This window comes from Pseudopodoces humilis, chromosome 21 (genome assembly GCF_049639895.1).
Source record: "Pseudopodoces humilis isolate 2021_Gansu_Grassland_sample_001 chromosome 21, ASM4963989v1, whole genome shotgun sequence".
NCBI classification, from domain to species: domain Eukaryota; kingdom Metazoa; phylum Chordata; class Aves; order Passeriformes; family Paridae; genus Pseudopodoces; species Pseudopodoces humilis.
Window position 1 is genome coordinate 6001960 of NC_142220.1, and position 24045 is coordinate 6026004.

The window sequence follows — 24045 nt, forward strand, 5'->3', positions numbered from 1 at the left end:
CTGGCACTTTTAAATTCTCCTTTAGCAGAAATACCAGTATTTTCCAGTCTTAATGTTTTCTGAGGTGGTGATGCTTCTTGCCTTGTCTCTTCTTGGCAAGCATCATCTGTAGCAGTAACAGATGACCTAGCAGGAGTCTCACATCACAGTGTGTCAGAAAAAAGACAGCCCAGTATTTGTAATCACTGAATCACTTCAGAAAGAAGAATCTCCACTCAATCTGTGTAAACATGGTTTATTTATTTCATTTTTTTAAAAGCAAGTTTATTTCTACATACAGAGGGCTTCACTTCCACTTCAGAGCATGTTACTGCTTTACATCCTCAAATAAAGATACCATTTCACTCACCATTGAATCCAGCAGCCTGTAAACCTACAGAAATTCAGAGAAGACTGCAGTGAAAACACATGAAGAAATCTTGAGGCTGATACTGACAGAAATGGTTTGAGGTACATTTGAGGTACATGTTCATATGTGCACACACACAACCACACAGAAGTGGCAGCCTGCTGCTAACAGAGCTCTAGTAGTAACTTCCCTGGCTATGAAGTGTGTTTAACATTATCTGAGGTACAATTAATTCAGCTGATCCCTCCAGAGTCTGCAAGCAATGCTAAAGGCATCCCAGATAGAAGTCCCGCATGTGGCTGGATAATGGCTGGATTTCTGCTAGCAGATTCTAGGCTGAAACAAATTAATTTGGATTTCACACTTACCTTGCTGCAGCACAAGGGACATATGTCTGCCAGTTTTCTGAGTTTAACAAAATTCCTGCCTCTCCCCCTGAGCCTGAGTGTGCCTTACAAGAAAAGAACAAAACCAAGACAATGATACAAGCTTTGGTCAGACTCACTTCAATATAGAGCTTTTCCTGGTATGTTTCAAGTGCAATAGAGTCTGCCTGCTCCTGAGCAGGTTCTGCCCCATCTGTGTTTTCAGCTCCCTCTTTCACCGTCTGCTTCTCATCTCTTCCTTTGATGGACTCTGCCCCACCTTTCACGTCCTGCACTGAAATGGAAGATCCTTGTTTCTCATCTTTTGCTTTCAGCTTTCTGCTGCCTGAATGATCCTAATCAGGGACAGACCAAGAGAAAAAGGGACCTAGGTCAGGACACTGCTCAAGATGCATCTCCCAGCAGCAGCACATCTTTCACTGGGTTGGAAATCAGCTCAAACTCAGGATGGATCATGCTGTCCCCAGCACTCAGGGCTCACCAAGCATCCCAACACCTACCGCTTTCTCTTTCCCTGATGTCCCTCTGCTTTTCTTGCCTTCTTTATCCTTTTTCTCTTCTTTCTTAGTAATTATTTTGTCTTCCTTTCCTCCTTTATTTGCTCCTCCTTGCTTTACTTCCTCTACAAAATAAAGGATTTCAATTAACCAAAAGCCTCCACACATCCAGAAAGTCCAGCCCACTGCACTAGCACAGTGGGAATACTTTTGCAGTATACTTTCCTCTTTCTATTAATCTGAGATGTACTGCACTGAAAAACAATACCTTGAAGATTTCTTTTTTTAAACAAGGAATGAAGAGGTCTCATTCCTCATCCCAGTGTCTGCTGGGTCAGTCTGTGTGAAAACCTTGGCTAGACCTAGCTAAATTAAAAGGTCTTTTTTGTGAGTGTTTTTTTTTTACTGATGCTAAACCACAGACCCCAGTTAGTACTGTCACACAATCTGCTGGGCTTTTTCCTGATGCTTTTGCTCAGGGAGACATATTGAAATTGTTATTTCAGTTCAAATTCATCATGTTTTTTTGTATTTCCAACAGAAAGCAGTTGCTGTGCTCAAACCACCATTTACCTGTTTCCTCTGGAACAGCTTCTACATAGGTGTCCTTCTTAATCAAACCAAGCAGGGATCTCAGCCTCAGAGAGTGACTCACCAGGTCATCAATTGCTCCACGCCACAGCTGGAGGCTGAGAAAATGATCAGGATCAGGAGGGAGACAGTGCAGCAGCTGCCACCTTGTTTGACCCTGTGCCCAGAAGTGAAGGCACCTGACAGCTGCCCTGTGCAATTAAACCAACAGAACAGCACCCACTGTCTAAATATCTGTGCAGGGGGGTGCTAAATTGCTTTCCTCGTGTTAGATCCCTCCAAGGTCTCAATGGTTTGCAAATTAACAGGCTCCCAGGAACCCATAAATATTACTGTGAAACTAGGTCTGCTCTTCAACATGACACACATTGGTAAATCAACCTGCTCTGTGTTTCCCAAGAGGAACCTGCATCCTTCTAATTTAGAAGCAACTCAAAGCTGTTGATGTGTTTACAGTCTGATAGCCTGAGCAAAGAACAGAGAGACTGTATGAGGAAGGAGACAGTTATCTGAGTAAAAGGGTACAGATAATACCCAAAGGTTTCATAAATACAGACTGGAATAATCTTGCCAGAAATAATCTTGTACACTCTCCAAAACTACATGCATTTAATATTCTAAACTTATCTACCGGAAAAAAAAAAAAAAAGGCATTTGGGTCCTAGAGAACTGCTACAATTAAGCTATTAAAAAAATCAGAGTGTAAAGATGACTTCTAAAACTCGTATAATTATGTGCACTCTGACTCACAACACTCGTAACAGAGCTTGCTGACGCTGTTGATCACACAATGTTTTCACAAGCTCTTCCTTGCAAAGGTAACGCACCAGAGTGGATACAGAAGGTCTGACTGAGTTGGCCTCTGTTCAACACACAGCTCCAGAGCTGCCTTATTGAGCTGGGTCAGTGCTTCTTCCCGCTGCTCCTCCTCGGGGATTGACATTATAGCCTGTGAGAGAAAACACACAAGGGCTGTGGAGCACTTCTCAGTCTTTATTCCCAGTCCCTGAGCTCAGTGGAGCAGCCCACAGCTGTCTTCCTGGGCACCTGTCTGAAACCAGGCTGCACTGGACACTTACACATCCAGATGGGGCTTCCTACACAGCTAGGATATGGCCAAGGTTCCCAAGATCTGTGGAACAATCCCGGATTCCCCCATCAGACTGATATTAATCCCCTTTGCAACTTCAGGTGTGCTGGGAAACAGGGATTCTGTCAAGCTAGAAGGCTCCTTGTAAAGCTTAGTCATAAAAACAGAGATTTCCAAGACAGCACAACAGAAAAAGCAGGGACCGAATCCAAAGCACTCTTGCTTTAATCTAGGGAGGTCTGTACTTTATCCACAGCCTGACATGAGTGCCCCCTTAGTTCTCTGATGAATAGGAAGGACTCTCCAAGAAGAACCCTTGGGGGAGCCACAGGAGGCTGACACAGGAGGAGGGATGACAGAAAGCTAACAGGGGAAGAGCTTAAAATATCTATTATATTGTGTGGCTCTCTTTTCTTCTTCACACAACAGCCTGCAGAATCTCTCTTGGGAATCTCTTTACAAGAGCCCTGAGGGTGTGGCCAGCAGAGCCAACACACATCTTAAATCTCTCAAACTCCCAGCATACTGGCAGCAGCCCTTTAGGTGGGCTCACACTGGGGCAGGCTGGGCTGTTTGTAGGGGAATTAACACACCATCAGCTTGTGGGAACAGAGGTGACCACCTGTTTAAAGTCCTCGAGGGAAAGGTTCCATCCTGAAGGACCTGCTTCATCCTCCTCAATGCTCTTTTCCCTTGGAGCCTCCTCTGATGTGTACTTCCCACGTGTGAGCTCAGTGGTGCTGCTCTGGGCAGAGGGAGGCTCTGAGGTGCTCTCTTGGTACTCCACGTCCTCTGCAGCTCTCCTCTGGTCCAAGGGCACTTCCTTCTCCAAGCCTGAAGGAACAGCCAGGTGCTGTCTCCATAGTTTATGCAGCTGCTTTATCACTTGATGCTGATAATGCAACTGTAATAAGGGGGGAAAAGGTAAACATGAGCTGCACCTTCCCTCTTCAAACCCAACTGTTAAAGCCTCCATGGCAGACTCTGCCAGCTTCAGAACCCCAGGGATTCAGCAGCCCCATGGGTCTGGCCTCCCCACTTATTTCAGTTGTGCAGTCCATCCAATAGCAAACATCACCTGGGGATTTTTCCTGTGGAACAGCTCTTCCTCTGTGACACAGGCATCCACAGGAGATGGGGTGCGCTCGGGTGTCCGAATTTGGTCAAGAAGTTCATTCAGGCTGTCTTTCACTATAGCAGCACCTTCTCGAGCAGCCAGCTCACTCTGAGGCACCACAACAAGAACAACTTGTGTGAGTCTCCATTGCATATGCAAACACACAAATTCAGTCCTATCTGTAACCACACTATTCATTATAGAGTTACAAGGACATGAACAACTGCAAATACACAGCACAGCAATACTTCCAACAGTTTTTCAAGTAAATTCTACAAATCCTCCCCCCAAACTATACTTTTCAGAGCATAGTGTAATTTTCAATTTATACCTTAACTGCTACCATAGTGTACAGCAGTCAATCCCCTTCCCACTAAGTAGCTAATGAAATTAATTACCAACAGAAATTTCATTCTTTAAAGGACCAGGGTGAACACTTCAGGAGACACAGTCATGTCTTTAGTAACAACATTACAATAGAATGAAGATTTCCTCGTGTTATTTAGCAAACCTGCTCAAGTATGTGCAGACATTCTGTAAATCTCACTCTCAATAGTAATTGCACAACAATAAAAATACCATGTTGTCCACTCCTACCCTTATCCTCTATTTTCATATAAAGTTCAAAGCTCAGTTACCCAGCTACATGCTTGGTTACCTCCAGTTTCTCTCTGAAGTCAGCCAATTTATCCTCATACACAGCAATTCCCCAAAGGGTCACCTGAAGCAGAGCTCCTCCTAATAACACAGGATGTGTCCTAAATTCCCAGGGCTCACTGAAAATCCCTGCTCTCTCTGACTTGAAAATAAAGGAAAACCTCCGAGTTTCTCCAGGCAAAATTACACCTGAAGTAAGAGAGAAAATGCATTGGTCTGCAAGAAGCCACCTGGTTAGCCTGACAGTTTTCCAACACCACCCCAAGTGTCCTTATCTCTCTACAAGACTCTTTCCCCATAATTTAGCTGGTTATCACACTTCATCCAGCTATTGTTCTCCTTCCAGATTTACTCTCAGTCCCTACGTTCCTGAACTGGCGTTATTCCCATTGCACTCTCCTTCTACAGCAAGCTGGTTTTCCTCCAGAAGATTATGCCCTGTTTGCCATTAGAAAATTATTCACTGCTCAATATTTCACCCATTTACACTCAGAGCAGAAGCAACCTCCTTTCCTTTAAGTTCCAGGAGAGCGATCTGCCTTGCACAGCTCTTTTGGGGTGAGTCAGCTCTGACACCCAGGGTGTTTTCCTCAGGAGAAATCACCCAGCAGTTCTCTGCCATTAGTCAGACTCCACATCCCAGGTAACTCCCAAATTCCTGCTCTCTGCTTTAGGTAAAAAGGTCTTGGAGACCAGCAGGTCTCATACCTGGTCTGGTATCAAAGTAAAAATAGGGCATCCTCCTCCCCTTGGTTCCTCTGGAGGGGATCTGCTGGGGGAGCCTCATCCAGTTGTACCAAATGGCAGCTCTGCCATCATTGGTCACTGTCAGGAAGCTTTCAGCCTTCTCACTAGCCAGAGTCTCAAAGGTGAGCCGGGCAGCAATGCCAATTTCCTTCTACAAGGAAGAGGGAAAAGATAGCAATTTCTACTCTATCTGGCAGGAATTATTCTGCATGAAGTCATAGCTCAAAAAAGGGGTTGAGCCTTGCTAGGAGAACTTGTAAGGCAGGTCCAAAGAAGTGGCCATTATACAGAGAAAGCCTGGGAATCTGAACCTCACACCACAACCAGAGCTTCTGTTCCTAGATCTCTCTGGAGCAAACATTGGGATACTCTATTATGTTCAGAATAAGCCCCCATTGTGAGGCCTTGGAGTGACACTTACTGTACAACTGACTTGGGAACTCAAGTAGGCTTAGCTTGACTAAACAATTAAAATCTCACAATTACCCTGCAAGCAGTGACGCCCTTGATCCAACGAGCAGGCTGGCCACAGAAAACTAAAGATGGAACCTTTTCAGCTTCTGGAACCACAATGAAGGAGTCACCTAAGGGGTCACTGCTAAAGAAAACAAAAGCCAACATTTTCATGGAGTGAAATTCACTTCCAGAGAAGGGAGAACCAGGGGTGATTTACGACCCCCTAAAAGAAATAATCCCATTTAATGTTTTATCACACAGCAATCTCTTTAGGGACACAACCCTGCAGATGTGGTGAACCCATCTAGCTACATGTCACTGACAAGGAGGACAGGACAGCCAGAATATAAAAGAATGAGACCTGCCTGAAGTACATGAGTGAAAAAGAACAAGAGGCCCTCAGGTTGTGTCTGTTACAGATAGACAGAACAAGGAAAACCAGGAAATTAATGATGGAAGGCTAGAAAAAGACAATCAAATGGAGATAATTGAGAGTAGAATCCCACCCTGCCTGATGTAAGCTCTGAAGACACACAGAATGAGAACTGGAGGAAGAGCCTCAACAAAACTTTTCTCTGATTCTTGCTCCTTAGACACAAAGCCCCAAGGGACAAAGGCTCCTAAATATGGTGATAATAATTTAAGAATATGCCTTTTATTATGTCCCAGTGGAGACTTGTCTCCATTCACAACAGCTAAGGATATCCTCAAATGGTGCACACACAAAATTCTTTATTTTGCCACAAAGTAAAACTTACAGGGTCTCAATCTCTTCAGAAATGGTGGTATCTCGAAAAGCCTCAGCTGAGACAGATGTGAAAGGCTGCCCTTTCCCAATCACCTCCAGTCCTTCCAGATCCTGGACATACACAGAATGACCAACTCACACTTGTTCTTTTATATATAGAAAGAACATTAAAACATCAGACAAATGCACCAACTCAGTCAAGTAAAGTAAAGTTGTGGTATCTTGCTCCTACAATGGTTTTTAGAGGTGTCCAAAGAATGCTCAAGGGACATGGGAAAGAACCAATTCTGAGATTCCCAGGAGTCCAAGATGATTGCATTCCCAACAAGCAATGATGCACAGAGAAAGTGTCCTTCACATATTTCTCACCCTCAGAGAGGTTTCAAAGACAAAAAAGTGAAGTTTGTTCTGTTTGTAGGAGGAGGGGCCACCTGCCTTCAGGAGATTATTTCTGTGTGTCTTCCACATGGGTAAAGATCTCTACCCTCTGTCCCATGGCACTAAATCAAAGTCCTGCAACAGTACTCAGCAAGTTTTTCCTAGGTCCTGGAAGCTGCGTGCTGCTGGTTAGGGGTCCTATTCTGAGGCTCCCAGACTCTACCCAACACTTCAGGAGGTCAGACAACTCCTTCATAGGTGTGGCCCTTTGGAAATGGGGGAACTTCCAGGAAAAGCACTGTGGAACAAAGTTTTAGTTTCCTAATGCTTTTTCCAGATCTTCTTTAGGCAATTTTGTTACTGTACAGCACCTGACAAGAGACACTAAGAATGTCCTTGTTCCTCTGGTCTTACCGGCTTAAAAAAGCCCAGCTCCTCTAGGAGAGATTTTAGCTCCTGCTGTCGATGTTTCAGGAAAAGACTCTTATCCCAGTTTAGGTGGCAAGGAATCTTCTTTGGAGGCTTCAGACCTGTGAAAATACCCACACAAGAGCTCACTCGCTACACACCCACATGCCTAATCAAATTTCATTCTCTGCCAAACTTTGGCCTTGTAGTGTTTTAACGAGGAGGCTTAACAAGAAGGAGCTGCTCCTCCACACTTGTTCTGCACTTCTTTGGAATCACCTCTCTGCAGTGTTCCCTTACCTGTTTCCCTCTGAACAGTTCGAGGTTTCCCCACATGAGTGAATGGCTCTGGGTGCCCACATTCTGTCCGAGTCAGGGTCAGAGTCAGCCCGGTGAGCTCATCCCCAATTTGCTCAGGAAGGCTCCAGAACTCACTTCCTACTCGGTATCCCTAGGGTGGGAAACAAGGCTCCCAGTGATACAGAGTTGTGCAGCTATTTTCACAGGCACGTGAAGCTAAAAAGAAGAGGTCTCATCCTGATTATATGAGCATTTTAAAAGTCTATGGATTATCCTTTTCTGCAGAGCAAGCCAACGTTTTCTATCAGGCTGCTGTCAAAGACAAAAGAACTTTCTTCTATCTAGTGCACGTGAAGGTAGAATGATATTAAAACAAAGCCTCACACAAATGAAAATTCTTTGATAGTGCTACAAATGTGAAAAAAGGATTTTAACACAATATTCCCATAACCCTCCTGCCTTACCTGTGCCCTTTTCTCCATGGCAATCACTAAAATCCAAGCCTGAAGCTATCATATTTTTCTGCCACTGGAACATTAATTGCAACACGTTCCCATGCCACTTCCCAGGGCACAACAGTCTTTGGTGACATTCAAGAAATGCCAGTTGCTCATCACCACTTTCCCCTGAATGGTATGGATAGCACAGTTCAGGTTTTTATTTTTCATGTCCCTGAAAGCTCTGCTCAGATACCAAGCTCAGGGATTCAGAGTGAATCAATCAATTTAAACAAAATTAATTCAGAGTGATAAACATCTCCTGACAGCACTTCAGAGACTTACTCAGAACAGTGTTTCAAAAGAACAGTACAATCAGGACACACAGGAAGTGGGGCTCTCACCTTTCCAGGAAATAGGGCAGGGAGACTCCGGTCAATGAGGTCACGTTCTTCCTGAATTTGCCTGTAATTGTCTGACATGTTCATCAGCAATTCATTCTCTGGCTTGTGAAGAATTTCTATAAATAAAAAATGTCACACAATTGGTGCTGCACTTCTGGGCACACCCTTTGCTACTCTTACTGTTCACCTGTAACCCACCCACACAGTTCCCTGCCAAATCCACTATCCCTTCCCCAACCAGAGCCACCAGTTCATCTTCCCACCCCATCCAGAGCCACCAGCATAAGCAGTGTGGAAGCTCTGAGAAGATGGAGTTAGACTGCAGTGGCAATAGGATTACACCTGGTGGGCAATGACCGCTGTGGTTTGGTGTGGGGACATCAAACTTCTCCACCTGCACACAGAATTTCACAGAATGAGACCTCCTTAGCTTTTCTCACCTCCTAGGTGTTTCTCCTGCTTTTTCCTCATTGCCATATGATGGTTCCAGTTCTGGAAAGCTTTGTGCTCTGCTAGTTTGGCCTGATGTGCCTTTTCTTTCTTCTCTCCTCCATGTTCCTCTTTTAAAGCTGCTGCAGTAACATCTGGATGAGGAATCTTAATAGCATCTGCTAGCTGATGAGAGATTAAACATTAATGAACCTCTCCATGCACACCAGAACAGGAATGGGAGAGGGAAGAATTCTTCAGATTAACAGCACTGTTATATTAGTAATCTGAGAGGAAGGAAACCAGGGGAGTAGGGACACACTCATATACAAAGGAAATATTTATCTGAGTAATGAGACTCCAGCAATGGCATTGCTGCAACACCAGCTCTTCCCTGAAACTATCAGCAGGGCACAGAGGGAAGAGGAAGCCTGTGTAATTGTTCCCTCCACGACCTGGTCCTGCACAGAGGACTCCAAAACCTGCTGGTGCAGTTTCTCTGAAGGCAAACCCTCCCAGAGAGTGTGAGGCTGGGAGAACCACACCTCAGGCCTGCCCTGCTCCTGATAGGTGCTGGAAAGCATCGAAAGGTACTGCAGGCACCACACTCCACCTCTGGAAAAGTGCCACGCAGCAGCATTTTCCTAACTCTGCAAACCAACCTGAGTGTTTCTTCTGGCCAAGGCCTCCATCTTTAACTCCTGGAGACTTCCCAAAATGTGATGAGGGAGGATCTCTTCACAGCCATCATCAAAGTGTCTTGGTCCTACAACATATGTATAAAAATACCCAACCCCAGAGCCAGGTCACTGAAGTTTGGCTTAGCAGAAACAAAACCCAGAAGTAAGATGTGAAGTTGAATCCTACCAGGAAAAGTCAGTGGTCCCCTGGGTGCCTTGGGGTGAACAGGATGTGCTACAAGATGTGCCACCTCCTTGGGTCGGTATTTGCGGACAAGGTAATTCTTCCGAACTGGAATTCTCCCAGCATCATGGGGAAGGCGTGGAGCATGAAGCTTCAGGAAATAAACAGTCACAGTGCAGTTAGGTACACAGTGACTCACCTTTATTCCATCTGATCCTTTTAGGATATACACAGTAGTCATATCAGTTCCTGTAAGGGTCCTGTGAGTCCTGGATAGGGACTTTTCACATGGACATGTAACAACAGGATGAGGAAGGAATGGATTCAAAGTAGAAGAGTAGATTTAGACTACCTATTAGGAAAAACTCTTCCCTCTGAGGGTAGTGAGGCCCAGGCACAGAGTGCCCAGAGAAGCTGTGGCTGCCCCATCCCTGGAAGTGTCCAAGGGCAGGCTGGATGGGGATCAGAACAACCAAGAATAGCGGAAGGTGTCCCTGCCACGCCGAGGGGGGAAGGGTGGAGACAGATCAGTTTTATGGTCCTTTCTAAGCCAAATCTTCTGTGATTCTTCCCCTACAGGACACTTTGTGCAGACAGCACAGTGACACAGCTGTGCAGATACCAACTCAGTTACTGTCTTACTCCTCTGGATCTTGGTTTATAACAGGGGCGTGAAAGGAGAGTTTTAAATCACTTTCCAGAAGAGATTTCTGCTGCTGTGACACTCAAATGCTTCCACTCACACACTGTGACCTGCTTTTTGGAAGGAAAGCCAACAAAGCTACTAAACAACTTACACATCTCATTAGATCAGAAAGCTGAAGATGTAATTTTGAAGAGGCAGATGACTTACCCTTCCATTTGAAAGGACTGCACAGGCACCTATAATGCTTTACTTTTAGCAACTGAACCTGATGAGCTGACATTTTATCATGATAAAAAGCCCTACAGACAAAATGGCATGAGAACTCAGCTGCAGGAGTGAGTTTTGGCTTTAGTAAATGGGCAGCACCCTCTGTTAAACACACAAAAGGAGAGTGTCAGTTAAGGCAGCTATTTCTAGCAGTAAAAATACTCATACATACTTTCTCCAGGTCCTCCACCTTAATTTCAAGTGCCTGGATGTCCTCTCCTTGCAGAACATATGGAACAGGCTCATGCTCGGGCTCTTCTGCAATAGTTGAACAGGGCTGTTCCAAAGTCTTTTCCTTCCTGCCTAAAAAACAGATGAAGGGACTTCTTCAGTCTCCCAAGGAAGCACCATATTTCTGTCAGGATAGTTAATGATTTCCAGATGAACTATGTTTTGGGATTACTTCTCTTTAAGGTTCCACAGAACAATTAAATTCAACATCTCTTGTAACTGAAAAAAATATCATCATCTGAGAACCTCCAAAAACCAAAGTGGGTCAAATAGGAGTAAGCTGTCTCAAACTTTATTCTAGATGAGAGACAACGGGTAGGGTAAATGCAAACAAATACAGATGCCTGCAGGTGGAACAACACATCCCTGGGAAGTGTCCAGCTCCAGCTGCAAGTACACAGATAACCCGCGCTCACCCAGCAGGGCTCGGATAACAAAGCACTGGGTTCCAGGAGCTGCTCAGGGTCGGAAGAGCTCTGCAACACCAACGCCGGACAGAGCCGGGTGCGGGGCAGCTCCGCCGGCCCCAGCGGGCCAAGCTTAGGGGATTCCACCAGGGGCTGCTCCCCCTTAACCTGCGCGCCCCTCCCGCTGGGACTTGCTCCTTTAAAATAACAAATATCACAATAATGACAGGAGGTCACTGGCTGGGGAAGGGGCTGGTCCCGGCCTCTTCAACCGCGGCCCCTTCGAGGCCGCAGGCTCGGCCTGGCCCGGCCCGGCCGCTCGCTGCCCAGCCGCGCCCTGCTCCGGGCCGTACCAGGGGGAGTGCGGCACCGGGACCGAGTCCCCCGCCGCGCCGCCATGTCCCGAGCAGCGCCGAGGGGCCGGTCCCGCCGCAGGTCGCGATGGGTCGCGACAGGACGCGCAGGCACCCAGCGGGCCCGGGCAGCGCCCCCTGCCGGCGCTCCGCGGCACCGCTCCCCCGCCCGGGCCGCACCGTGCGCATGCGCCGCCTGCCCACACGCATGCGCCGTGCGGCTGCGACACGGCCAGGGACAGCGGGGTACCGGACCGCAGCGGGATCGCTGGATAGACCGGGATACCCGGGACACCGAGGACACTGGGGCTTTGGGACACCCGGGACACCGAACACTGGGCGAATAGGAACACACGTGGCACGGGGATACTCGGACACAGCGGGATATTGATGCGCCAGGACTCCGGGATACCCGGATGTGAGAAACGACGCTGACTTTTGAAATTTCAAAGGTTTATTAAACCATAACAAAATACAAGGACTGAATAAGGAACGAGACGGCACCGAGAGCACGTGACCGTCTGCCACGTGCTCACTCACAAAATGGCTGCTCCACCTTTTTTTGGGGGGGCACAGGTAACCCTGGCCCCGCCCAGCGCCTGTCAATCAACTCTTCTTGGCCGCCCATTGGTGGATACTGCTTTAGTGCACCTTGATTGGAGCTCAGCTGTTGCCGCGCTTGCGCGAAACAAGCCCGCCCTCAGGTCATCCACTGTCAACAATCCAAGCGTGAGGGGAGAGGAGACTGTGTGGAGAACAAATCACAATAACGTAACTGTAATAAATGGAATTGATTCGTGCTAACTAAACTGTAGTTGTTATTAAAGTTATTATTAGAAGCAATCAAAAGAATCATGGTTACAAGGCAGATGCACCCCTTTACAGATGTTACATGTTAAAACTGAGGTCCAGGATGTAGTTTGGAAGTGATGTCCCGAGACGAAAATGGCCTTGAGATGGACAAAATTAGAATGGCTTTGTAACACGGACACCAGGGACATGGGACACCGGGCTTCAGGACATACAGAGCCCCAGGATACAGGGGCCCACCCTGTAGTAAAACCTGCTACTGCCCCTGCCCCAGCACCCCTCTGCCAGCACGCTGCTCTTGAGATTTATTATCCATTGTGGCCACTTACAGCCCTCACATCCCGGCCACCAGCTCGTTCTGCCAGGGTCCCCCTCGGTGGGCGCCGGGCAGCGCCCAGCACCCGCTGCAGCTGCCAGAGCAGGTCAGGCAGCAGCGAGTCCAGCACGGCCAGGCCAGCCCAGGTGCACCGCAGCCCCCTGAGAAAGAGGTGGTGGTGAGCCCCGGTGCCCCGGGGAGACCCCCGGCCCAGCCCACGGCTCCCTAGGGCTCACCTGCTGTCCAGGACAAGCCAGCCCTCCTGCTGAAGTGCCTGAGCCTCCCCTGGCTCCCCAAACACGGCCTGCAGGCTGAGCTGGGGGGAGAAGTGCCCCCAGCGCTGTGTGCCCAGTGTGAGAGAAGAATGTTAGTGATCGGGCATCAACATCCCAGTACCCAAAGGGGCTACGAGAGAGCTGAAGAGGGGCTTTGTAGACGGGAATGGAGTGACAGGAAAAGAGAGGAATGGATGGAAACAGCAGATTTGGATTAGATATTGGGAAGAAATTCTCCTGTGAGGGTGGTGAGGCCCTGACATAGGTTGCCCAGAGAAGCTGTGGATCCCATCCCTGGAAATGTTCAAAGCCAGGTTGGACAGGGCTTGGAGCAACCTGGTCCAGTGGAAGGTGTTCCTGCCCATGGCAGGAGGTGGAATGAGATGGGCTTTAAGGCCACCCAATCCAAACCATTCTAGGATTAGCATCAGGTCAGTGTGGGGTGTCCCCACAGATGGCTCCTGACCTCCTGTGTGATGCCTTCATCCGTGCGCAGTCCCAGGGTGAGCAGCTCCTCCAGCCTGTGGGGACACAGAGAGCTGTGGGGCAGCACAGACAGGGAGGGGGCATGGGGAGGGACCCCTGTACTCACTGCTCCAGTAGGCTCAGCACCACCCGACTCCTGGTGCCGTGTCCCCGGCTCTGCACCTCCTGCATCCAGGTGACAGGCTCCAGGGTCTGGACACGAGCTTCCCGGCTACAGCCACCTTCACCCCGCAGCACAAAGCGCCCATGTGCCCCTGCAGCAGCCAGGGAGGGGGGACAGTGGAGCTCGTGGAGCTCAAGGTGCACATGGCCATACACTCCCCCACACTGGCCTTCTATCACCCCCTTACCTGGCCCCACACCGATGTACTGGTCACCCCGCCAGTATGAGAGGTTGTGGATGCTGAGGGCGCCCTGTAGGGAGAACCCTGGGGTGAGGGAAGGGGCTGAGCCTGCTGGGGGACCAGCATGACCCGGGGGGACACAGCATGGGGGGCATCTCACCTTCCGTGCAAAATTTGAGACCTCATAGTGGCGGAAGCCGGCGCCCACCAGCGCAGTGCGGGCAGCCTGGTACATGTCAGCCAGCAGATCCTGGGGGGATGCGGGCAGGGCTCCCCTCTGGACCTGTGCTGCCAGCACCGTGCCCCGCTCCAGCGTCAGCTGGTACAGGGAGATGTGGTCGTCACAAAGCCCCAAGGCTGCCTCCAGCCTCTGGGCCCAGGCATCCTGGCTCTGTCCCGGCAGCCCAAACAGGAGGTCGATGGAGGTTCGGCCAGGGAAGAGCCCCCGCGCTGCTTCCACAGCCTTCCGTGCCTCTGCCGCTGTGTGCTCCCGGCCCAGCATCCTCAGCTCGGCATCATCCAGCGACTGCAGAGGGAGCGTGGTGACAATGGGGCCATGGGGGGCTGCGGGCACTGCGGTGGGGCGAGCCCCTCTCACCTGCACGCCGATGGAGAGGCGGTTGACCCCAGCTGCCCTGAAGCCGGCAAGGCGCAATGTGCTGGTGGAGCTGGGGTTGGCCTCCAGCGTGACCTCAGCACCAGAAGGAAGGTGGGCAGCCCCCGCCACAGCCTCCAACACTGCTGCAACAGTGCTGGGGCTGGCCAGGCTGGGGGTGCCCCCGCCGAAGAAGACGGAGGTGACGCTGTAGGGCAGAAGGTGGGAAGCTGCAGGTGGGCACGGAAGGGCCCAGTACTCCCCATGAGCCCACCCTGCACACCCACCTGTGCACCTGGCCGAGGCACAGCAGGGTCCGTGCCTCCCGCACCAGACAAGCGCGCACAGCCGCCTCGTCCACCGCCGGCACCACGTACGTGTTGAAGTTGCAGTAGGAGCAGCGCTTGCGGCAGTAGGGCCACTGCGGGCACGGGGCGTGTGGGGACGGCCATGCCCTCACCCCTAGCCATTCCACTTTGAGGGGAAACAGCCCCAGCCCAGTGCAGTGACCCCAGTGCCCGCCCACCTGCCCTACAAGGCACACAGGTGTGACCCTTCAGCTCAGGCTAGCCCCATGACACGTACAAGGCTGGGCTCTCCCCAGCGTGTGCAAACCCCGGGGTCCCACATACACCCACGTGTGTGCGAGTCCCAAGGAGCCACGTTCACCTTCCACCTGTGCCAGCCCCGTGCCCCTCGAGGTGCACAAGCCCCAGGACCCACGCGTGTCCCCACGTGTGTAAGCCCCCGTGACTCTTCGTGCAGCCCCGCACATACACAAGCCCCGGGCTCCCCCCAGTGTCCCCGCTCACATGCACGTAGAGCGCGGCTGTGGCGGGGGCGGCCGTTTCTGGGAGCGGCTCCGGGGCCGGTTCCAAGGCAGGAGCCGGTGCCGGTGCTCGTCCCGGGCCGCCCCCGCCGGGCAGCGCCGCAGCGAGAGCCGCCAGCTTCCGCAGCCGCTTGCGCAGCGCCGCCATGGCCCGAGAGCCGCGGGACCGCCCGCAGCGGGCGGGCACCGAGCGGGGCCGGCCCCGGCGTGCGCGGGGCTGGGCGGGGAGCAGCGCTCGCGGGAGGGAGCGGGGGCAGCTCCCGACGGGGCTGGGCAGGGAATGCTCGCTGTGAACGACGGGGATGCTGCGCTCAATGTCCTCTCCCGGTACCGGGAATGCCAGGGCCGGTGTCCTCCCCCGGTGTCCTCCCCAGACGCACGGTCCGAACGAGGTTTCGGACCTGCCCCCGCATCCTTCCCCGGCTGCTTCTCGGGACCGGGAAGGGTTTCCCAGTGTTTCGGCTGAGGAAGGTGGCATTTCCCCACTCAGGGCTGTGCAAACCCGCAGCTGGTGAAGTAGTCTCTATTAATATTCACGAGAAGCTCTGAAATGCCCGTGACAAAGGCTGTGACTGCAGATTCCTGTTGCCAGGCCAGAAACGCAGAGTTCGGCATAACTCATCACTGCTGTAACCTTCCCATCCGGGGAGTTTCCGAGCAGGCAGCGAGGATTGTAAGAGTGGGACTCAGGCACGGGCAGGGCAGAAGCCATGGAGCGAGCCTGGAGTACTGCACACACCGAGACCGCACTGCCAGCCACAGGGGCCAGCTTTTCCTCTTCCGTGAGTATTTACAGCCGGCGATTCATCATCCCAGGGGTTGGGAAGGGGCAGGAGGCGCCACGGGAGGTGTCCTGGCTGGCGAGGGCTGGATATGCTCTGGGAAAAGCATGGGATGGTAGGGAAAGCCTCCTTAGGACCAGAGTCTGCCAGGGCTCAGACCCATGGGTGGTGCTGCCCCACTCCCAGGACAGGAGCAGGAGGGGGGTGGCAGGGACTGTTCCCCCTGTGCTGGCTGTGACCAGGACTCACTGGTTTTCTCAGCTGTGTGTCTGTCCTCACCAGCCAAGCCTGGTGTCATTCATTTCTTATCCACTGCCCCCCATCTACAGTGAGTACATGGGGCAGAGCAGGGGTTGTGCCAAGGGTGGAGGTACTGATCAGGGAGGGGAGGAGAAGCTCCACTCACTGCAGGCCTGTCCTGCACCTGGGTTAGTGCTGTGGGAAGCAAAAGAAGGTAAACAGTCCTTCCCTAGGCATCAGGCACAGAGGGCCTCTGTGTCCCCAAGGTCCCTGGCTACATTTGCTGTCATGCAGGTAACACTTCTTCCCTCGGGAAGGAAGGGAGGGAACCAGGGGAGGGAGGAGACCTGAGTGAAATGTGGAAGGATCAGTCCTGAAAACAGCCCCACGAGCAGTGTGGGAACAGGATAGGAACTTGTTGGAAAGACATTGCAGAAGGAGTCTGACACAAACCATCCATGTTTTTTTCTTTCAGAGTGCAGATGTGGACAGGAGACTTGCCCCCACCGTCTGCTTCCACGGATAGAGCCTGGAGAGCAGCTGCAAGATGAAGGATTGAGACCTCACTGATGCTTCTCCTCTCTCCCTGTCACACCATTGCCCTCCACCCACTGGAGGAAGCCACAGCGTGGAGGGGGCCCAGCCTTTGCTCTGAAAGGAAGCAGGAGGGAGACAGTGGGAGGTCAGCAAGAGTTGGCAGCAACATTATCTGCTTTCCAGCTGTGCTGAGATGCTTCTGCTGGCAAACAGGAGCTCTGCTGTCCCTCTTCTCACAGGAGTGTTTCATGGTTGGGATGTACCAAATAAGTCCTGTAAAATGCTGGTATGCTGTGCTTCACTCTGCCAATGGGACAGGAATTTTGGTATTTCTGCAACAACCTTACTGTCTGTCTTGTCCAAAACAACAAAATAAACAAAGCCATGTCTGTCTTGGAGAATGTTTTTTTTTGGGAAACACCTGGGGGAGGTATGGGAACAGAGTGAGCTTTTCCAGCCAGTTTTAGGGAGCCCCAATGCAAAGTCTCATTCTTTGAACTCCCTGCCCCTCATTTCAGGTTCAGTAACTTTTAAATGACCCAGCAGTCTCACAACATCCAAGGAGAAAAGGCATCACCTACCCTGGGAAGCCAGGCCAGGGCATTTGGACTTAAAGAGTGTCAGTAAAATACCCACCAGCATCTGTCCAACTCCTGTGAAATGGCTGCAGCCAAACTCAGAGACACAGAAAATATTTAAACCTTCATAAGGTCTTTCAGCAACTGGACAGAATTCCAGAAATAAGCATCCCTTCCTCACATCACCTCACACCAGTATTTCTGTTGGCAAAGAAACAAGCCCAAATGGGAAAAAAGAGCTTTGTTTTATTGACTAAAAGTGCCATCAGCCTGATGTCAGGGAGGAAAGTCTCCACTGCTTAGCCCAAGGCACAGGGGAAAAGCAGACTCAGAGCTGAATGAAATGGGGCTGATTTATCCTGGATTTTGCTCTGCCTTCCAAATCTCAGAGCTGCAGGTGCTTCTCCATCTGCTCTCTTAACATGTATTTCTGAATCTGGAATAGAAGGCAGAGAGGAGGGAGAGAGAGAGACTCCAAGAAGAGCTGGGACAGAATTCCAGGGTTCCTGCCCTGCCCCAGCCCCCTCTTACCTTGCCTGAGACAGTGAGTGGGTACTGCCTCACAAATACAACATAATGCGGAATCTTGAAATGCGAGATCTGGAAAGAGAAAAACTAGGGCTACACAACCTGAAAGGAACAGCCTGGCACAATCAGGGCTGGGTCCCCCAGCACTGTAAATCCATGGGCTTTTGTCCACCAGTCCCCAGCAGCCACTAGGTGTAGTGGTCTGGAAGGAAACTGAGGACTGAGAACCCACCTTCCCTTTGCAGAAAGCTTTAATCTCTTCCTCGGTGCAGTCCTGCCCAGCCCGCAGTCGGATACAGGCACAGATCTGTTCTCCCATCCTCGAATCCTTCACACCAACCACCTGGTTGGGACAGATGGACAGTGTGACCCTTGGGGATGTCCCTGGCCTCCCACAGGATCTGTGTGTGAGCCCATGGCATGTTCCCTGACCCCATACCACAGGGTGCTGGAGCATTGTGGATGCAACATGGACCTGTCATCCCTCTGCTTCCAAAAAATGGGGCAAGAGGTTTCACAAACAACAAGGAGACTTGGTAGACTGACACCAGTGTTTTGGGATCTCCAGATGGAATGGCAGGGAAGGGATGAGGTTGAATTAAAGGATTATTTAAAACCCTTATAATCACAGATCTTAGTGGGCCACTGCCTGTGACACCAGGAAATGGGTTTCCAAAGCCTGAGCTCTGTCCAAAGCTTGCTCCCACTATTCCACAAGAATCCTACTGTCATTCCCTGCCTTGAACCAGTATCTCAAACTGGTAGTGACACGTTGATCCTTTTGAGTCCAGAGCAATGACATAAAGCCTTAGAAACCACATAAAAAGGGCTGGTGTGCAACCCATCTGCACTGGGACTGTTCCAAGGAGAGATGCTTGCCTGGCACAGGCAGAACTCTGACTAAATAACCAGTTTATTTATGGGGGAAACTTGTCTGGCACAAAACCTGGAAGAGAACAATCCCAGCAGACGGGGAGCAGCTGCTTAGTCCTGGAAATCTTTGCGGTCTTGCGAAGGAGTGAAAGTTTCACTCCTCATCTCCTGGGACTTGTTGAAAGAGTCTTCCTGGATGTCAGAGTTGAGCAATTATCAGTAAAAACTGTCCTTCCAGGCTGCTTTCTGAGTAAGAATTTCAGAGGGAGCTGTGAAAGTGGACAGGCAGTTTGCAGATATGCAGCTGGAACACAAGGGGATTGCCACAATCTATATGCCTCATGCTAGGAGCCCTGCCTTCCATCCCATGCTTCTCCCTCCTCATTGCTAACCAGTATTAAATGGAATTTGATGTTGAAAACAGGGAAAGACAAACAGGTTCCAAACAGCAGTCCCAGAAACTTTATGTACAGGATTCCCAAAGATAGCTGCTCACCCACCCTACCTCCTCACACTCACCTGGACCTCCTCAACCTTGGGATGGGTGTGGAGGAACTGCTCAAGTTCTGCTGGATAGATGTTCTCTCCTCCCCGAATAATCATGTCCTTGCAACGTCCTATAATTTTGCAGTAGCCATGCTCATCCAGGCTCCCAATGTCCCTGCAATGACAACAGCCTTCTAGTCCTGTCCCAGCTGGGTGGAAGGATGGCTGATGTTCCCACCCATGCAGGGTGGTATCAGAGGATAATGGCTGAGATGCCACCTGAACACATGGATGAGATCAAAGAGCTCCTGTTACAGAAGCTGGCAGTATCCACACAAGCACCAGGGTTTAGGGGGGAGGCAATGCCTGCCCCTGCCCTGTACCTCCACAGTCCCACCATGCACAAGTGGCCAGTGACAATCCCCCTCTCCAGGGACACTCAGCACCAAGGGCTCTGTGCTAAAAGCACTTCTGAAGTGTCACAGACAGATCAGAGGGATAAACTGGGGCAGTTTTCTCTGCTTTGGAAATCCCAGCCAAGCACTCCTATATTTACCCATGCATCCCCATCCAGTGTCACCCTGTGGGACCATCTGGGAGAAGTGGGGCTGTTCTCAGACTCACCCTGTCTTGTACCACCTCTCAGCAGTGATCACTTCACTTGTCTTGGCAGGGTCATTCCAGTAGCCCAGCATGACACAGTAGCCACGGATCTGAAGCTCCCCAGGAGTGTTCAGAGGCACAGATTGCCCTGTTTCTGGATCCTCAATTTTTGCCTGTAAGTGAAGAAGGGATTAGTTAGACACCAGCATCAGACAAGAAGGATGGAGTGAGGTCTGCTGCCGGCAGAGCACCTGGAGCACGTGGGAAAAGTCATGGTCACCTCTGTGTGGGGAAAGATGTATCCCACTGTCTCCGTTTTTCGGTCAATGCTGTCATTGGGGAACCCCATGAACGTGACAGGGCTGTTTTCTGTGGTCCCATAGGCAACCTGCAAACACAGGAGAGGAAATGTGTCTCAAGGGGAAAGGGGACTGCACTGCTTCAGGTACAGGAAAGACAAAGCTGATCATGACTGCAGGGGACAGTGGGGTGTGAGGAGGATGCTCCCCCAGGTTGCTCAGGTCACAGGAAGCCCTGATCTGTTGTGGATGGGGCCCTCCAGACACTTCTTGCCAGAGAGTCTTGGAGAAACAGGAGCTAAAGCATCACTGCTCCTGCCTGCCATGGCCTTCTTCACATCCCTCACAGTGCTCCTGTCCCCATCACAACAACACTTGTGGTGCCATGTACTTTTGACACACTAACTGCTATTCTTGGAGAACTCCAGGGTTTGCCATCCTCTGCTTCTCCTTGCTTCTCCAAGCCCTGTCCTGTTGACTCCACAACATCTCCGCCACTGACTTTGCCTCGGTGCCCTTGCAGCCAAGGTGCTGAGTTCACCTTGCATCTCTAACAACTCAGGGAACACAGGACATCACTTTGGAAAAACCCTGGAGTCAGCAGCAGACTTCTGTGAGAGACCGTGTGTCCTGCAGCATGGCTGCTTGCTGCAGATCCTTTTGTGCAGACATCAGCCCCTGTAACCTTTGTAATGGCATCACGAGGCTGCTCAACACTTGGCACAGCTGCCCTTACAGACCCAAAGCCTCACAGCAGGACAAAAGCTTCTTGCCGCTAAACCTCCCTCCCAGCTAATCCCGATAGCAGGCTCTGAGCCACCTCAGCTGAAGGTCACTTCTCCTCAGAGGAAAATTCCAGTGCTCTATGCCCAGTGCAGTGGCCAGGCTGAGGTGGCAGGAGCTGCACAGGTGCCCTGAGCAGCTCTGAGCTGCACCAACAGCACCATCACCGGGATTGCTGCTTCATCTCCAGCTCTTGGGAGCTCTGTTTCAGCAGTGGGAGTTGCTGGAGCACTGCTCTGGTGTCTCTGACCCACTCAAAGTAATGCCACCCCAGTAATGTCACCTGTAGCTGCTTTGCTGGGAGAGCATGGCTGTGAAACAGCTGATGTGAGAAGTATTTCCTCATTTCTCCTCCAGTTCTCCAGACTGACACATGAGCAACTCTGACCCACCAAATTGCCCTGGCACCCAGATCTGGTCAGTTCCTTCAAAGTGTCCAAGTGTGCCTACATGGTCATGGGTTGGGCATGGTGCTCACCCAGCTCCAGGTACTGTGCCCCAAATCAGTGTGGGGCTTTGCACAGGACTGTGAAGAAGCATGTGAAGAAGGATAAAAATATCCTGAATGAGCTGAACACAGCACTGCTTTAGTGTACAACAGTGTGTAATAACACTGGAGCACTTGGCACTTTCCACTGCTTGGAGCTGCTGGAGGATCTCATGTTGGGCACAGTCTGTCACAACGGCTGATGCTCTTGTTGACTGCACCAGGGTCAGTGTGAATCAAAGCTGGAGCCTGCTTTCATCCAGGAATCTGGAGGAGAACTTCTCCAGGATGCTGCAGGGTCCATCTGGTACAAACTGCTCTGCCTGGAGCCTGGCAGCCCCCAAGGAGAACTGTGAATAGGCTTCTGCTCCCAGACACAAGGACAACTTCCCAGCCAGGTGCAAACCCACAGCATCTCATGCTCAGACTGGATTTCTCTCCCACCCGCTAATACAAGTCCTGTGGCTGGATCAGTGACTGACTAGTCCCAAATCCAAGACTTTAAATACCTATTAAAAATCCCAGTGCCTTTGTTTTCTTTGTTTTACTTGAGTGGATGAATTGCAGTGTTGGTCCCAGGATCCCAGCCAAGCCCTGAGTCACTCCTTGCTCCCTCTTCAGGTCACTCCAGCAGTTTAATTGGATGCAGGAGCAGGCACTGGCAGGATGATGCTGTGAGTGCCGTGTCTCAGCAGGCTTCTCCAGATGCCTGGCACTGTGCCCTGTACCCCAAACACCAGCTATTGGTTTTTTTTGTTTTGTTTATTGTCTTGGCCTGTGGCTTGTCCCCATAAACACCCTCACTCTCAGGAACTGGCTTCCCAGCTGGCCCAGCTGGCAGCACAAGTCTGAAACTCCAGCCCCTCATCTGCTTCCCAATCATTGCCTTTCCCTGCCTGTACCAGCACATCATTCTGTAGCTGGATACCAGGATGCTGGTCCAGATCTTTCCAAGATCTCCCTCTTAGAACGGCATTTTCCAGCTGTATTCCTGGGATGGAAGCAGGGAATGGAGCAAACCCTTGTGCCAGCACTACTGTCCTTCCCAACCCTTATCTGACATGTGGACCATCCAACATCTCCATTGCCAGCAGCAGACAACACTTCTATGAAATCCCACAGACCAATTTAAATTTGGAGGTACCCATGAAGATTCCTAGCATTCATGACCCAAAGGGACACTTAGCATCATTCAGCCTTGTCATCTGGTGTAATTCAGTCCAGAAAACCTCACCCAATAATTTCAGCATCAGCTCCATAATTTCCACTGGAGCTCTATCTGGTGTCAAAGCAGAGCTTTCCAGAGGCAAAGATTCCAGCTTGGACCCTTGGCTTCAAGAAGAGCTAGAATATAAAATATAATTGACTGCAAAGCCTTTTTTTACTGTAGGACCACAAGTGACCCCCCAACACCCAGATCAGTCCTGCCCTCAGTGATGACAAGGAAAGCAAGCTCCAAAACAAACTGCTGCCTAACTTGCTCCTACCAACAACACATTCATTCTTTGTGAATCCCAAGCCTCTGTATAAACCAGGAATAAAAAGAACACCTTAGCAGAACTGTGTTTTTTAAAGCACATTTCCCAAACATTTCCTGCTAGTGCTGTTTAAATACTGGTCACTGTGGAACAGGCAAAACAGTCTGAAGAGGGAAGTGTCTAAAAATTAAAAATAAAGTAAAAACAATCAGACTCCAGTCTCTTTAGTAAACATTTGGGAGGCAGGCTGATCTGGTGGGGACAGTGGGGACTCTGAAGACCCTGGGTTTTTCCCATCTGTGCTGCTTATTTACTGCATAACTTGGAACAAGCCACATCAGCCCTCTGCTTCTTGGTTTTCCCCTGCATTCAACAGCAATAAAAACACCCAGTGCCTTCCACATTCAACTGCTGCTGAAAGGCTGTAATGAAAAGGCTGGAGTTTGTACCACCAGTGCTGCAAGTGGGTTATACTGGGTGGGATTGAAGCAGAAGGTCAGGGCTGCAGGAGGGCACGAGTTCCTTGGAGGACACCCTGCCCTGGGCCTGAGCAGTGCTCAGGGAGGATCTTCATAGTCCTCGTCAGCACCCTCTGGCTGTGCCACACTGGAGGATGATGATGGCAGGGCTTGAACTGCCTAATTAAAGAACTGAGCTTTGCTGGAGACAATACTGGCCTCAGAAAAAAAGCAGCAAATTGACCGTGAAATAATAGGGATTTTCAGACATCAAAGAGGGCATAATGAACAACAGAAAGCAGACTGGCAACCAAAGAGATGTGCTCAGAACATCTAAGAGGCCCTTTGAACCCCTCTCAGTGTAACATGCTGGATGGATCTAATCATCCCTAAATCCATGCTGAATGCATCTATCTTGGATATCTCCACCAGAGTCAACCCAAACCCTTCCCATCACAGCCAGCTCCAAATCACTCTTAACTGAGCAACAACCTTC

At 50.5% G+C, this 24045-nt stretch overlaps 3 protein-coding genes across 5 annotated transcripts in view; all 3 read right to left on the minus strand.

Moving 5' to 3' along the window:
• Positions 1-242: 242 nt before the first annotated feature.
• Positions 243-11890, minus strand: MYCBPAP (MYCBP associated protein). 2 transcript variants are annotated; one of them, XM_088065438.1, is made up of 19 exons: positions 11763-11890; positions 10944-11074; positions 9862-10009; positions 9657-9760; positions 9006-9180; positions 8566-8681; positions 7725-7875; positions 7431-7546; positions 6649-6749; positions 5921-6032; positions 5396-5585; positions 4689-4876; positions 3992-4138; positions 3536-3817; positions 2651-2772; positions 1806-1921; positions 1236-1357; positions 855-1070; positions 243-373 (listed from the first exon to the last, which is right to left on the minus strand). In XM_088065438.1, the coding sequence occupies exons 1-19, from the start codon at positions 11806-11808 to the stop codon at positions 308-310; spliced, it is 2649 nt and encodes an 882-aa protein (XP_087921564.1). In that variant the 5' UTR covers positions 11809-11890; the 3' UTR covers positions 243-307. The 2 variants fall into 2 exon arrangements, with proteins under 2 accessions (XP_087921564.1, XP_087921563.1); XM_088065437.1 differs by lacking the exon at positions 243-373 and having other exon boundaries at positions 714-1070.
• A 114-nt stretch (positions 11891-12004) lies between these two features.
• RSAD1 (radical S-adenosyl methionine domain containing 1) lies at positions 12005-15565 on the minus strand. Its single transcript, XM_005526851.3, has 10 exons — positions 15401-15565; positions 14876-15009; positions 14592-14796; positions 14154-14519; positions 14000-14063; positions 13756-13903; positions 13630-13684; positions 13125-13228; positions 12902-13049; positions 12005-12507 (listed from the first exon to the last, which is right to left on the minus strand). The coding sequence occupies exons 1-10, from the start codon at positions 15563-15565 to the stop codon at positions 12478-12480; spliced, it is 1419 nt and encodes a 472-aa protein (XP_005526908.3). The 3' UTR covers positions 12005-12477.
• A 2215-nt stretch (positions 15566-17780) lies between these two features.
• The window catches only part of ACSF2 (acyl-CoA synthetase family member 2), a 36077-nt gene continuing 29812 nt past the window's right edge, over positions 17781-24045 (minus strand). The window contains exons 11-16 of one of the 2 annotated variants that reach the window (XM_005526730.3): positions 20325-20432; positions 20066-20217; positions 19475-19616; positions 18315-18425; positions 18086-18154; positions 17781-17990 (exon numbers count right to left, since the gene is read on the minus strand). In XM_005526730.3, coding sequence (XP_005526787.2) covers positions 17940-17990; positions 18086-18154; positions 18315-18425; positions 19475-19616; positions 20066-20217; positions 20325-20432 — 633 coding nt within the window. In that variant the 3' untranslated portion in view covers positions 17781-17939. Of the gene's footprint in view, positions 17991-18085; positions 18426-19474; positions 19617-20065; positions 20218-20324; positions 20433-24045 lie in introns of both variants that reach the window. The other variant, XM_088065474.1, reaches the window with a different exon arrangement.